This window comes from Somniosus microcephalus, chromosome 1 (genome assembly GCF_052327205.1).
Source record: "Somniosus microcephalus isolate GS21.2 chromosome 1, FLI_Smic_1.0, whole genome shotgun sequence".
Classification (NCBI taxonomy): Eukaryota; Metazoa; Chordata; class Chondrichthyes; order Squaliformes; family Somniosidae; genus Somniosus; species Somniosus microcephalus.
In genome coordinates this window covers 20,248,087-20,263,359 of record NC_140987.1, presented here as the reverse complement: position 1 = coordinate 20,263,359, position 15,273 = coordinate 20,248,087, and the positions used below count along the sequence as shown (strand labels likewise).

At 47.1% G+C, this 15,273-nt stretch overlaps 1 protein-coding gene across 3 annotated transcripts in view; it reads right to left on the bottom strand.

Annotated features, from left to right (window-relative positions):
• fam193a (family with sequence similarity 193 member A) overlaps nucleotides 1–13,557 on the bottom strand; it is a 334,280-nt gene extending 320,723 nt beyond the window's left edge. Inside the window, exon 1 of one of the 3 annotated variants that reach the window (XM_085973735.1) lies at nucleotides 13,026–13,557. In XM_085973735.1, the coding sequence (XP_085829861.1) occupies nucleotides 13,026–13,181 (156 nt within the window). In that variant the 5' untranslated portion in view covers nucleotides 13,182–13,557. The remainder of the gene's footprint in view (nucleotides 1–13,025) is intronic. The other 2 variants (XM_085973887.1, XM_085973783.1) reach the window with 2 other exon arrangements.
• Nucleotides 13,558–15,273: the final 1,716 nt, after the last annotated feature.

Genomic DNA, 15,273 nt, shown 5'->3' with positions numbered 1-15,273 from the left:
TGCAATAGATCAGCATCACCCACCAAATGGTCGAGAGGGGCTGTACGGCCTACTCCTGCTCTTATTTCTTATGTTATGATTTGGCATTTTCAATTTTGGTATTTGAAAACGATGTCGGAAACGAGGTTAGAATCATAAAGCACAGGAGGCGGAGGCCATTAGGTCCATCATGCCTGTGCCGGCTCTTTGAAAGAGCTCTCCAATGCGTTCCACTCCCCCCTGCTCTTTCATAAGAACATAAGAAATAGGAGCAGGAGTAGGCCAATCGGCCCCTCGAGCCTGCTCCGCCATTCAATAAGATCATGGCTGATCTGATCCTAACCGCCAATCCACTATCACAGAACCATCTCCTGAATCTAACAGAATTAGACACACGAAATAGGAGCAGGATCAGGCTACACGGCCCCTGGGCCCGCTCCGCTACCCACAGGGCCATGACCGATCCGAACCTAGACTCGTGTCCAAATTCCTGCCCGCTCCCCGTAACCCTTAATTCCCTTTACTTCTAGGAAACTGTCTATTTCTGTTTTAAATTTATGTAATGATGTAGCTTCTACAGCTTTTTGGGGCAGCATATTCCATGGACCTACCACCCTCAGTGAAGTAGTTCCTCCTCATCTCAGTTTTGAAAGAGCAGCCCCTTATTCTAAGACTATGCCCCCTAGTTCTAGTTTCACCCATCATCGGGAACATCTTCCCCGCATCCACCCGATCCAACCCCTTCACAATCTTGTTTGTTTCAATAAGATCGCCTCTCATTCTCATCGCCCTGGAATGTTTTCCCCTTCAAAGTATTTATTCAATTCCCTTTCGAAAGTTACGAGTGCCTCTGCCTCCACCACCCCTTCAGGCAGTGCATTCCAGATCACAACAATTCGCTGCGTAAACATTTTTTTCCTCCCATGTCACCTCTGGTCCCATCAGTGGAAACAGTCTCTCCTTTTTTACTCTATCAAAACCCTTCATGATTCTGAACACCTCTGTCAAATCTACTCTTAACCTTCTCTGCTCCAAGGAGAACAACCCCAGCTTCTCTAGTCTCTCCACAGAATTGAAGTCCCTGGAATCATTCCAGTAAATCTCCTCTGCACCCTCTCAAAGGCCTTCACATCCTTCCTAAACTGTGGTGACCAGAATTGGACACAATACTCCAGTGTTTTAATATATCTCCCTTGCTTTTGCACTCTATGCCTCGATTTATAAAGGCATGGATCCCGTATGCCTCACCAGCCTTCTCAATTTGTCCTGCCACTTTCAAAGACTTGGGTACATACACCCCCAGGTCGCTCTGTTCCTGCACCCCCTTTAAAATTTTACCATTTAGTTTATATTGCCTCTCCTCATTCTTCAAACCAAAATTAATCACTTCACACTTCTCTGCGTTAAATTTCATCTGCCATGTGTCAGCCCATTTTACCAGTCTACGTACTACTGAAGTGTGTTACGATCCGCCTCACTGTTGACTACATTTCCGAGTTTCGTGTCATCTGCAAACTTTGAAATTATGCCCCGTTTACCCAAGTCCAGGTCATTAATATTTATCAAAAAGGGCAGTGGTCCGAACGCCGGGATGGGGGGGCGGAGGAGACACAGGACACTACTGCGCACTTCCCTCCAGTCTGAAAAACAACCATTCCACTGCTATCGGCTTTGTCCCTTAACCAATTTCATATCCGCGCAACCACTGCCCCTTTAATCCCATGGGCTTCAATTTTGCTATTATAGTACTTCATCAAGCGACTTTTAAAGTCCATATACACAACATCAACCCTCTCCGTTAATTCATCAAAGAACTCGTTTTGTTCAAATTATTTCTAAATCCCTGTATTTTCCCTGCACGTATATTATTATTGTTATACTGTGCCAGGATAAAGCCCAATGCTGATAAATATGGATCAGGCAGCAAATATAGTACAAGCATGGATTCAGCTGCTTTACTCTGCTAAAACACATCATGTAGTGATCCATTCAAAAGTAGTCATTACAAAGAGCATTAACCATGTTACAGAACGTTTTTAGAGCCTCCCTAATGGGTCTGTGGATAAATACACTTTAGTGTGATAGAGTGGTACAGAATAGAAAGGACCCAGTCCAGTCCCACTGAGTTAGATGATCAAATGCATAGTTGTAGCCTCAAACACTCCTAGGTCAAATTCAACACAGGTTCGATGCAGACTAAAGCTCCCTTGGCACTGCTGCAACCTCAATAGAGCATTCCATACTATACAAGTTCCTACTGCTCGCCATCTTTGCGGCCACACTAAGCGAGATTGGTGTCAAATTCATGGCAGTTTTGTATTCTGGGAATGGGAAAGAAAGGCTTGCATTTATATAGCGCCTTTCACGACCTCAGGACGTCCCAAAGCACTTTACAACCAATGAAGTACTGTACTTTTGAAGCGTAGTCACTGTTGTAATGTAAAAAAACACTGCAGCCAATTTGCGCACAGCAAGGCCCCACAAACAGCAATGAGAGAATGACCAGATAAATCTGTTTTAGCAACATTGGTTGAGGGATAAATATTGACCAGAATGCCAGGGATAACTCCACAGCTCTTCTTTGAAATAGTACCTTGGGATCTTCTACGTTCACCCGAGAGGGCAGATGTCGATTTAACTCCCTCATTACTGCACTGAAGTGTCGGCCTAGATTTTCGTGCTCCAGTCTCTGGAGTGGGACTTGAACCAACAACCTTCTGCCTCAGAGGCGAGAACGCTATCCATTGAGCCACAGCTGACAGTTTTAATGAGATTCAGACTGTACATCCTCATTTCAGGACCTTTACTGCCAACAGAGCGATTAAACCATGGCCCACCAGTCTGAGCTGGATTCAAATCCAGGTCCTTGAAGTGAAAGGATGGTGTGTTAACCCCCTCCCCAACTGCTTCCCACTAGTTTAAATAAAACAATAGCTAATTTCCCATCATTTCACCCTAGCTCGTCCCCTTTTCTCAGCAGACATCAATACTCCTCCAGAGTCAACTTGCCCAGAGTGACACCTAAGCGGTATGAGGAGAGCCAACACCCATTACCCTCCAGCCACTTTCCCCTCAGTCACAATCAGTCCAGCAGTAAAACCTTCCCATCAGACGGTCTGGCAGTAAAATATCCGCAAGTCAAACTCAAGTCTCCTAGCTGGTATTTCAAAACACGGTCAGGCTTTGGTTTTATTCATTCACAAGATGTGGGCATCGCTGGCAATGCCAGCATTTATTGCCCATCCCTAATTGCCCTCGAGAAGGTGGTGGTGAGCCCCTTTCTTGACAACTGAGTGGCTTGCTAGGCCATTTCAGAGGGGCAGCTAAGAGTCAACCACATTGCTGTGGGCCTTGAGTCACAGAGGCCAAACCGGGTAAGGACGGCAGATTTCTTTCCCTAAAAGTCATCAGAGCCCTGATATTAGTCAATTCAGCTGGCCTAAAAGCCGGCTCAAACAGTCAATGTTTTGCATTCCAGCATTTAGCACATTTGTAAAGCTTATTCACTTCTCAATACAGAGATCTCTTCAATGTGCAATCCAGTCTAGAAGGACATCTAGAAAAACACAGTTGACGTGAAGGGGTGTGGGTAGGGCATATATTGCACAACTATACTCCGTTTATTAAGAAAATTAATACAGAGGAATGTTAAATACTTTAACTGCCAAAAAAAACAAAAATTACATTAAATATATCCACGGCATAGATAGTATCCAAGTGTTCAACGGACCCAAGCATTCATTTCCTCATTTTAGTTTAAATGCACAGCTGTTCCGAGACACTCAATACCACCAATCTCCACGCTTGTTCCTTGGTATGGAAGGGTGGGACATGTTGAGTTAATAACTTCCATGCAGTCACTGCCGCTGCCACCACAGCTCCATAAGCAGAGAACATGACATGACTTTCCACTGGCAAGGACCAATCGCTGTTCTTACTCGATGTTCCTCTCAAACGGTTAGGCCACAGAACAGCTACATAGCGCCTACATCACAACAAATAGGCTTCAGCAACTCACATTTATATAGCACCTTTAATGTAATAAAATGTCCCAAGGACGTTACCAATCAAATCTGACACCAGGCCACATAAGGAGACATTAGGACAGGTGACCAAAAGCTTAGTATAAAGAATCATCTTAGAGGAGGAGAGCAAGGCAGAGGGGTTTAGGGAGGGAATTCCAGAGCTTCGAGCCGAGGCAGCTGAAGGAGCGTTTGCCAATGGTGGAGTAATGAAAAATTGGGGATGTGCAAGAGTGCAGAGATCTCGGGGGTTTGTAGGGCTGGAGGAGGTTACAGAGATAGGGGTGAGGCAATGGAGGGATTTGAAAACAAGGTTGAGAATTTTTAAATCAAAGATTTGGAGGACCGGGAGCCAATGTCGGTCAGTGAGCACATGGGTGAACAGATGTCACGTGCTGAATAATAGTTAATTTTAGGATACGGGCAGCAGAGTTTTGGACGAGCTCAAGTTTACGTGTTTGGGGGGGGTGGGGGTGCAAGGTGGGAGGTCGGCCAGGCGAGCACTGGAATAGTCGAGTCTAGAGACAACAATGGCATGGGTGAGAGTTTCAGCAGATGAGCTGAGCCACCTGTCAAAGGATTAGCACTGCCGGCAGTCAGAGTGAGGTCAGAGCTTAGACCACGCACAGTCTCTGCTGAGTAAGACGACGTGGTTTAGGGCAGCCACAACAGGAGGGAATCGGGGGGGGAAAACTGAGGACAAAGTATATTTTGTTGAAAGCAGTTGAGAAATGCAAGAGGCAAAGTACAGTTTGGATTTTGTTTTAAAACATTGAGACCATGAATGGAGTGCAATGGTTTCTCCCTCCCTTCCATCCTGGACAATCCTATGTTCCCATATTCTGTGATATAAGAAATAGGAGCAGGAGTCGGCCATTTGGCCCTTCAAGCCTGCTCCGTCATTCAACAAAATCATGGTTGATCTTCTACCTCAACCCCACCTTTCCGCACTATCCCCATATCCCTTAATTCCCTTTGTTCCCAAAAATGTATCGCTCTCTGTCTTGAATATACTTGACGACTGAGCATCCACAGCTCTCTGGGGTAGAAAATTCCAAAGATTCACAACCCTTTGAGTGAAGAAATGTCTCATCTCAGTCCAAAATGGCCGACCCCTTATTCGGTGGCTGTGACCCCGTGTTCTAGGTTCCCCAGCCAGGGGAAACATTTTCCCAGCATTAACAGCGTCAAGCCCCTTAAGAATTATATACATTTCAATTAGATCACCTCTCATTCTTCCAAACTCTAAAGAATATAGGCCGAGTCTACTCAATCTCTCATAGGGCAATCCCCTCATGCCAGGAACCAGTCTAGTGAACCTTCACTGCACTCCCTCCAAGGCAAGTATGTCTTTCCTTAGGTAAGGAGACCAGAACTGTACACACTACTCCAGGTGTGGCCTCACCAATGCCCTGTATAATTGTAGTAAGACTTCTTTACTCTAATGCCTTTGTCACAAAAGTTAACATACCATTTGCTTTCCTAATTGCTTGCTGTACCTGCATATAACTTCCCTTTGTGCACCTGTAAGAGACAAGACTTCGGAGGATATAAAACCACATGACTGAAGTACAACCCTCCTTACAGTATACTATTTTTAAATTGGATTCGATTGGTTACATGGCAGCTCTACCAAGTGCGGCAAAGTGAGAACAGTGAAGGAGCAATAAAGCTGGCCGTGATGCAGGTTCCACGTTTCTGAAGGTTTCTCACTGATGGATCACCACCATACCTATTCAGCACATGGTTTTTGTAAACCTAAAAATGTAACAAGTCCAGTTTTGAGTTCAAATGACAGGGCTTGCATGGGAATTTCTTGCAGAGCATGAGGACTTTCCATTTTTACCGTGAAACTGAACGCTACTGTATTTTCACTTTCATTGTTGTCCGACACATTGAGCGACTTTATTTCCCCCCCGAATTATTAGCCTCCAGTTAAATTGAAACAGAAAGATTCACAAAATTACATCAACTCGACGTCTTGAGGTACCCAGCAGCAGAATGTGGCAAAAGCTCAGATGAGGATATTATCCCTAATTAGAATCAATGAGTTAATCTAACCACAAGGTATAATTATTGCCTTCATATTTAATTGAGGGACAATTCTAGGTAACAAGAGTGTATGTGTTAAGTGAGTTCAGTTCATTTCTATAAGGCATCCGACACTATTGTTCTCCAAGAGAGCAGTGCCACTTCATAAATGCATGTCCTGGCAGTCAGAATTGGAGAGTTACACACCGACGAACAGAAATTTCAGCGCAGGTCATTTGCCCCATTGTACCAATCCCAATGCTAGCTTATCATCGGAGGTTACTATTCTAATCCCGTTTCTCCACTCTTTCCCTGTACCCTTTGATATTCTTCAAACATTTAGCTAATTCCCTCTTTAATATGATAACTGACTCTACTTCATTAACTACTTGCGATTCTATATACGAATAAACCTTTTGAGTGAATACATGTTTCCCCTGGCTGGAGAGTCTAGAACTAGGGGTCATAGTCTCAGGATAAGGGGTCGGTCATTTAGGACTGAGATGAAACTCTTTTTTTATCCGGCACCGACGGGGTGCCGGTTGATCAAAAAGTCCGGATTACAGAGAGGTATACTTACTAAGGTACAAGAGCCCCGTACACGACCACAGATCTAGGCGTCCCTGTTGCATGGCAACAGGTGCAGGAACCCCGGTTACACGGCCACAGATTCAAGCGTCCCTGTTGCATGGCAACAGGTGCAGGAACCCCGGTTACACGGCCACAGATTCAGGCGTCCCTGTTGCATGGCAACAGGTGCAGGAACCCCGGTTACACGGCCACAGATCTAGGCGTCCCTGTTGCATGGCAACAGGTGCAGGAACCCCGGTTACACGGCCACAGATTCAGGCGTCCCTGTTGCATGGCAACAGGTGCAGGAACCCCGGTTACACGGCCACAGATTCAGGCGTCCCTGTTGCATGGCAACAGGTGCAGGAACCCCGGTTACACGGCCACAGATCTAGGCGTCCCTGTTGCATGGCAACAGGTGCAGGAACCCCGGTTACACGGCCACAGATCCAGGAACCCTGGTTACACGGCCACTAATATGAAGCAAAACTTACCTGAACCTACTCCTGAATTTTGCCAGTTAAGGAGATTTTTCCGGTTATTTAGATGCCGGTAAAAAGAGTTTCCTGTAGCGTCTTTCATGGCCTCAGGACATCTTAAAGCGCTTTACAGCCAATGAAGTTCTTTTGAAGTGTAGTCACTGTTGTAAGGAGGAGAAATTTCTTCACTCAAAGGGTTGTAAACCTTTGGAATTCTCTACTCGAAGGCTGTAGATGCTCAGTCGTTGAGTATATTCAAGACTGATCTATAGATTTTTGGAAACTAAGGGGATCAAGGGATATGGGGTTAGGGCGGGGAAGTGGAGTTGAGGTAGATGATCAGCCATGTTCTTATTGAATGGTGGGGAAGGCTCCAGGTGCCATATGGCCGACTCCTGCTCCTAATTCCTATGTTCTTATTTCTTCTGACCTCCCCCTTTATGCTTCTGTACAAATCCTGGTTTTATGCCCTATTGTTACTGAACCACCAGCCAGTGAAAATTAGCTTTCACTCTTTTCCCTCTAAAATCCTCTCAATTTTCAACACTTCTATTAGCTTCCCCCCGCCCCCCCCAATAACTTCCTCGGCTTCAGTGAATACAACCCTAAATTTTCCCGTATCATGCGCCTTTTCCATGGCACCTATCCTGAAGTTCCCAAAACTGCACATGGTACTGCAATAAGCGAAAGACTTGCATTTATATAGCACCTTTCATGACCTCAGGACATCCCAAAGTGCTTTACATCCAATTGAAGTGTAGTCACTTTTGTAATGTAGGAAACGCTGCAGCTAATTTGGCACAGCGAACTCCCTCAAATAGCAATGTAATAATGACCAGATAATCTGTTTTTGTTATGTTGGATGAGGGATAAATATTGGCCAGGACATCCCTGCTCTTCTTTGAAATAGGGACATGGGATCTTTTACATCCACCAGAGACACTAGATGGGGCCTCAGTTTAACCATTCATCCGAAAGACGGCACCTCCGACAGTGCAGCACTCCCTCAGCACTGTACTGGAGTGTCTGCCTCGATTTTTGTGCTCGAGTCTCTGGGGTGGGATTGAACCCACGACCTTCTGACTCGGAGGCAAGAGTGCTGTCCACTGAGCCACGGCTGACATGATGGAATGAAGTTATTTCAAATATATACAGCATTTTGTGATAAATAGACTGGTTTCTTCTGATGCATTAACTTTGTTGGTACAATCATAGAAACACAGAAGATAGGAGCAGGAGTAGGCCATTCGGCCCCTCGAGCCTGCTCCGCCATTCAATGCGATCATGGCTGATCATCCAAATTCAGTACCCCGTCCCTACTTTCTCCCCATATCCCTTGATCCCTTTAGCCTTAAGAAATATATCTAACTCCTTCTTGCCAATTCATTAAATATATTCCTCTACTGCCTTCTGCGGCAGAGAATTCCACAGGTTCACCACTCTCTGGGTGAAGAAATTCCTCCTCATTTCTGTCCTAAATGGCTTACCCCTTATCCTTAGACTGTGACCCCTGGTTCTGGACTCCCCGACCATCGAGAACATCCTTTCTGCATCTAGTCCTGTCAGAATTTTATAAGTTTCAATGAGATCCCCTCTCATTCTTCTAAACTCCAGCGAGTACAAGCCCAATCGACCCAATCTCTCCTCATACATCATTCCTGCCATCCCAGGTATCAGCCTGGTGAATCTTCGCTGAACTCCTTCCATGGCAATCGGAAAATTGAAGCGTGGAAAGGAACAAAACGCTCGATTTGAACAGCATCATCACAGAGCAAGCGCTGCGGTGTAACATTATTACGTTACTTGACTGTCTTTCCGAGCAAACCAACATAACGCACAGGCAAGAATTCTTGTTGCGGATGTGATCTTTCAGAGTTAAAGAAACTAAGCTAGTTTCATAACACCGCTATTTTGGTCAGAAAATTACATAGAAGCCACCAGTAATATTAGAAATACCAATCAAAATAGCCAAGAGTTTCTGTTGATATTTATGTTCAAACCACACAGAGTATTGTAAAATCACAGTACGGCAGCACGGTGGCATAGTGGTTAGCACCGTTGCCTCACAGCGCCAGGGACCCGGGTTCGAATCCGGCCTCGGGCGACTGTCTGTGTGGAGTTTGCACATTCTCCCCGTGTTTGCGTGGGTTTCCTCCGGGTGCTCCGGTTTCCTCCCACAGTCCAAAGATGTGCGGGTTAGGTTGATTGGCTATGATAAATTGACCCTTAGTGTTTGGGGGATTAAATACGTGGGGTTACGGGGATAGGGTGGGATATGTGTTGGTGTAGGGGTTACGGGGATCGGGTGGGATATGTGTCGGTGCAGGCTCGATGGGCCGAAATGGCCTCTATCTGCACTGTGGCGTTTCTGTGATTCTGTGAGTACCTCACATTCAAAAGTGGTCTTTTCAAACACAAGAACAGGAGTCGGCCATTCAGCCCCTCGAGCCTGCTCCGCCATTCAAGCAGATCATGGCTGATCTGTACCATTTAAACCTTTAAATGCACATACAAGTACTGAACATGAGTGAGTGCCATCTGAAAAATGACAATATGATGCAGGCACTTAGATTGACAATGAACATTCTAATACATAAACTATCTACACTAATCTTTGAAAGTCAGCTTCAGATATCTGAATAAATTATTTTGAAGTTTTTTGTAATTTTGGGAGCTATCCGATTCCCAGATCCCGAATTTAAATCTTAAAATGATAACTAGTCAACCAAAGTGATTTCAATTAGCCACACTGTCCCATTAACATGAAATGGCTGTTGCAACTAGCCAGCCACAAGTACACATTCTACACAACAGGATTTCTGGTAATGTACAGCACTATGGTAATTGACTGGTTCCCTGATCAAACAAGCAATTCTTCAATCCACCAGAAGCAAAACCAGGCAAATGGAAACTTTTCCAGCATAGTTTATTTCCCCCCCCCATTTTAAATTCTCTATTTCGCAGCACACCTGCGAAAAGCTCACCCGCCTTGCAGAAGGATCTCGTGGCTCTAAAAATCATAGAGCTTCTTTGTTGCTTTACATCATACACCAGTTTCCGTTTATCTGTGCACTCAACAATTTATATTAGCAAAAGCTGATGTAGCTATCCAATAACAGCCCCAATATACATATATACACAAAATGTACAGATATTTATTAAATTACGCAAGTTAAAAATTACACAAAATGCTCCAAATCAAGTGCCTCATCTCTCAATTGACCGAAATAGGGAAACATGCTCAATAAACCGGTTTAAGCAGAATTAACAAAGGAAACTCATGGCAAAAGGTAGGTTTTCATGGCTCATCTAACTTAAGAAATTATTAGGGTCCAAATATCAAAATAGAATATAAAATGTCAAACGTAAGTGAAGGCATTTAGGCAAAATAACTATTCAACCATTCTATGTTAGGGCATGAACTTATGTCATTTCTAATATACTGTACACAAACTATTGGAGACTGCCGGTGGGGCGGGCAGGGGGGGGGGGGGGGGGGGTGATATACTAAATAACTTCCGAAGTGAATAGGTTGTAGATGTTTATATGTCTATAAGACCATTTCAGAAATGAAAGATTGACTTTTTCCAAAGAGATTGTTTGCAATGAATATAGAGGGAAGCTGCAACAAATAGTCAACACGAAAAACAAATTCGGTTTTAGTTATTTTGTAACCTGAACTATTGCTACTTTAAAAGGTAGGAAATGTCTGGACTGCCATGAGCAAATCCACGATACTTAAACCGAAGCTCATCGACTTCGCCATTACAAAGATCACCTGCTTCCACCTCCGTAACATCACCCATCCCCGCTCAGCCCATCTGCTGCTGAAACCCTCATTCATGCCTTTGTTACCTCCAGGTACGACTGTTCCAATGGCCAGCCTTGCATCTTCCATAAACCTGAGCTCATCCAAAACTCTGCTGCCCGCATCCGAACTGGCACCAAGTCCCATTCGCCCAACATCCCTGTGCTCGATGGCCTACATTGTCTCCCAGTCCACCGCAAATTTAAAATTCTCATCCTCGTGTTCAAATCCCTCCATGGCATCGCCCCCCCCTCCCTATCTCCACAACTCTCTAAGAACTCTGTGTTCCTCCAACTCTGGCATCTTACGCATCCCTACACCTGCAGCAGTCACTCTAGGCCCTAAGCTCTGGAATTCCCTCCCTATGTCTCTGACTCTGTCCTCCTTGAAGACCCTCTTCAAAGCCTACCTCTCTGACCAAGCTTTTAGTCACCTCTTCTAATGTCTCCTCCTTTGGCTCATTGGCAATTATTGCCTATTACAGTTTTACTTCTCTCTCCATTTCTAAAATCACAGCACAGTGCTCGTTAGGCTACTTTTTGTTAGACATGGATCACTTATTTCGAACTTGGAAAAATCGACCAGGAATACAACTTTCCTCAAGATCAAAATTACACACAAAAAGTCGACTTGGTGTATGAAACCGGAGTTCCCATTAGAAAGAGTCATCTTCTGCCAAGATCTGTTAGAAGTTTAAAGTAAACACTGCCAGACAACAGTGCGTGCTTCAATCACTTTGTAAATTTGATTGACCGACATTTTACTGCCCATAATAATGTTGATAAGGGGTTGTATTGCCAGTAGTCTTGGTGCAATGCTTTTCTTTGCAAAAATCTTCCTTAAAAATCTATATTCTGCACCCGACAACACCAAATTTGACAATTAGTTTTTCCTCTAAAGCAGTTTCCTCCAAAGTAGCACTGAAATGGCCACAATAAGCATTCCCGAGATGAGAGTATACTGTAGTTATGTGAAATAAAAGACATCATTTTTCTAAATGCAATTCCCCATACATAGGAATAGGCCATTTAGCCCCTCGAGCCTGTTCCGCTATTCATCGCTGATCTGTGGTCTAACTCCATATACCCGTCTTTGGCCCATATCCCTTAATACCTTTGGTAAACAAAAATCTATCAATCTCAGATTAAAATTAAATCATTGATCTAGCATCAATTGCCGTTTGCAAAAGAGAGTTCCAAACTTCTGCCGGAAGTGTTTCCTAATTTCACCCCTGAAAGGTCTGGCTCTAATTTTTACACTATGCCCCCCTAGTCCTAGAATCCCCAACCAGCGGAAATCATTTCTCCCTTACCCTATCTGTTCCGCCTAATATCTTGAAAACTTCGATCAGACCACTGCTTAACCTTCTAAATTATTGGGGATACAACTCTAATTTGGGTAATCTCTCCTTGCAACTTAACCCTTGAAGTCCGGGTACCATTCTGGTAGTACTATATATACTACCATCAAAACAACACTGCTCAATCAAAGGAAAAATAAACACACCTGAAACACAGATGAGAAAAGACAACAGAAAGCACATAAATCCAAATAAACCACTCTTGAATTGTAAAAAATATCATGCGTGCATGTAAACCTAAAAATTAATACGGTCCACAAATTAAAACCATATGAAATTAAGAGATGATCAGACTGCACCTCTCAAAAGCTTGGGATGGGATGGGATTTGCGGGGGGGGGGGGGGGGGAATTCATGAATATATTCTATGGATATATAATAGTGCAACAAAGTACTTTGTGTATGTGTGTTAAAGAGGGGGGATGTCTCAAGTTGGTTACAAGGGTGCACTCAATGTATTAAATAGATGTAACTTGCGCCTAGTTGGGGGAAGTGAGGGGGGGGGGGGTTTCATTGTTTTAAATTGTGAAGGATCTTATCTTGGAGTTGAAGGGTTTGGAGTTGCAGGTACCAAAGGCCTAGAGACCGAGGCTGAGTTTACAACGCCCTTTACATGTCCCTCTCCCTCTGGGTGTGTGTATGTCTCGGCTGCCACACCGGCTGGGGTTTTTTTTGTTCTAGAAACGGGTGTCGACGGACATTATACATTTATAAAGAGAGAGACACAGATATCCAATGCCCCCCACAACCCATCATCATCATCATCCCATGATTTACCTCCCCGTGTAAGGTGCCGTTGGTCCCGCCGCCTCCTCCGCCGCTGCTCCCATTGCTGGACGAAGGCGTCAAGGCTTTTTGTTGACGGCTCACCGTCTTGCCGCCGCCCCGCTTATTTTTCCTCCTTTTCGCTCGCTTGGCGTCGGCCGGACTCATTTTTTTTCTCAGACTCGGCGGTGGTGGTGTGAAAGGGGGATGGGGAGGGGAGGAGATGGCTGGATCCAAGCCGGATGCTGAAGGCTGGGTGTTAGGAGGAAGGGGGAGATCGTCTCCTCTTTTTTTTTTGAAGGGGCTTCTTCTTTCCTTTACACACACACACACCCTCTCTGTCTGTCTGTCTTGTGTTTCTTTTCCCCTTCTCCCGCCCTTCCCTTTGAGGCTATAGTTGCGAGGTTTCTGCCGGTGGTGGTGGGGAGGAGGGAGTGGGGGTGAGGTGAGTTGTGAGAGCCGCTCCGGCCCGGCTCTCTCTCTCTGACAGGATCCGAACCGATTCCAATATGGCGGAGAGTGCGGGCCCTGTCCCGGCGGCCCCCGCGCCGGCTCCTCTCACCCTGCCCCCCCCTCACTGGGCCACGCGCCGCCCACTGCGCCTGCGCCGCCCCGCCCCGCGCCGCGCGGCATCCTGGGGGTTGTAGTTCATTACTTCCCCCTCCCCCCCCACACACCGGCATGTCACTCCTGGCTATTCTCCTCCCCCCAGGCCTCTCGGCCCATTCTTCTCACCCCCAGGCCTCTCGGCCCATTCTCTTCACCCCAGGCCTCTCGGCCCATTCTCCTCACCCCCAGGCCTCTCGGCCCATTCTCTTCACCCCAGGCCCCTCGGCCCATTCTCCTCACCCCCAGGCCTCTCAGCCCATTCTCCTCACCCCCAGGCCTCTCGGCCCATTCTCCTCACCCCAGCCCCTCTCGGCCCATTCTCCTCACCCCCAGGCCTCTCGGCCCATTCGCCTCACCCCAGGCCCCTCTCGGCCCATTCTCCTCACCCCAAGCCTCTCGGCCCATTCTCCTCACCCCAGGCCTCTCGGCCCATTCTCCTCACCCCAGCCCCTCTCGGCCCATTCTCCTCACCCCAGCCCCTCTCGGCCCATTCTCCTCACCCCAAGCCTCTCGGCCCATTCTCCTCACCCCAGGCCCCTCTCGGCCCATTCTCCTCCCCCCAGCCCCTCTCGGCCCATTCTCCTCACCCCAGGCCCCTCTCGGCCCATTCTCCTCACCCCAGGCCCCTCTCGGCCCATTCTCCTCACCCCCAGGCCCTCTCGGCCCATTCTCCTCACCCCCAAGCCTCTCGGCCCATTCTCCTCACCCCAGGCCTCTCTCGGCCCATTCTCCTCACCCCCAGGCCCCTCTCGGCCCATTCTCCTCACCCCAGGCCTCTCGGCCCATTCTCCTCACCCCAGGCCTCTCGGCCCATTCTCCTCACCCCCAGGCCCCTCTCGGCCCATTCTCCTCACCCCAGCCCCTCTCGGCCCATTCTCCTCACCCCCAGGCCTCTCAGCCCATTCTCTTCACCCCAGGCCTCTCGGCCCATTCTCCTCACCCCCAGGCCTCTCGGCCCATTCTCCTCACCCCAGCCCCTCTCGGCCCATTCTCCTCACCCCAGCCCCTCTCAGTCTATTCCCCCCCCCCCAGCCCCTCTCGGTCTATTCTCCCCCCCCCCAGCCCCTCTCAGTCCATTCTCCCCCCCCAGCCCCTCTCAATCTATTCTCCCCCCCAGCCCCTCTCAGTCTATTCTCCCCCCCAGCCCCTCTCAGTCTATTCTCCCCCCCAGCCCCTCTCAGTCTATTCTCTCCCCCCAGCCCCTCTCAGTCTATTCTCCCCCCAGCCCCTCTCAGTCCTTTCTCCCCCCAGCCCCTCTCAGTCTATTCTCCCCCCAGCCCCTCTCAGTCTATTCTCCCCCCCAGCCCCTCTCAGTCTATTCTCCCCCCCCCCAGCCCCTCTCAGTCTATTCTCCCCCCCCCCAGCCCCTCTCAGTCTATTCTCTTCCCCCAGCCCCTCTCAGTCCTTTCCCCCCACCCCCCCCCACCCCAGGCCTCTCAGCCTTTCCCCCTCTTGGTCTGTTCTTTTCTCTCCCTCCTCCCCTCAATCATTTCAGTTCTTCCTCTCGGCCTCCTTTTGCTTCATGTATTCTTTTTTCTTTCTTCATTTTTATTGTAGAGGTTTTCAAAATCATGAATAGGTTTGATAGAGTAAATAAGGAGATTTTTTTCCCCCCAACTGGCAGGAGGGTCGGTAACCAGAGATTTAAAGG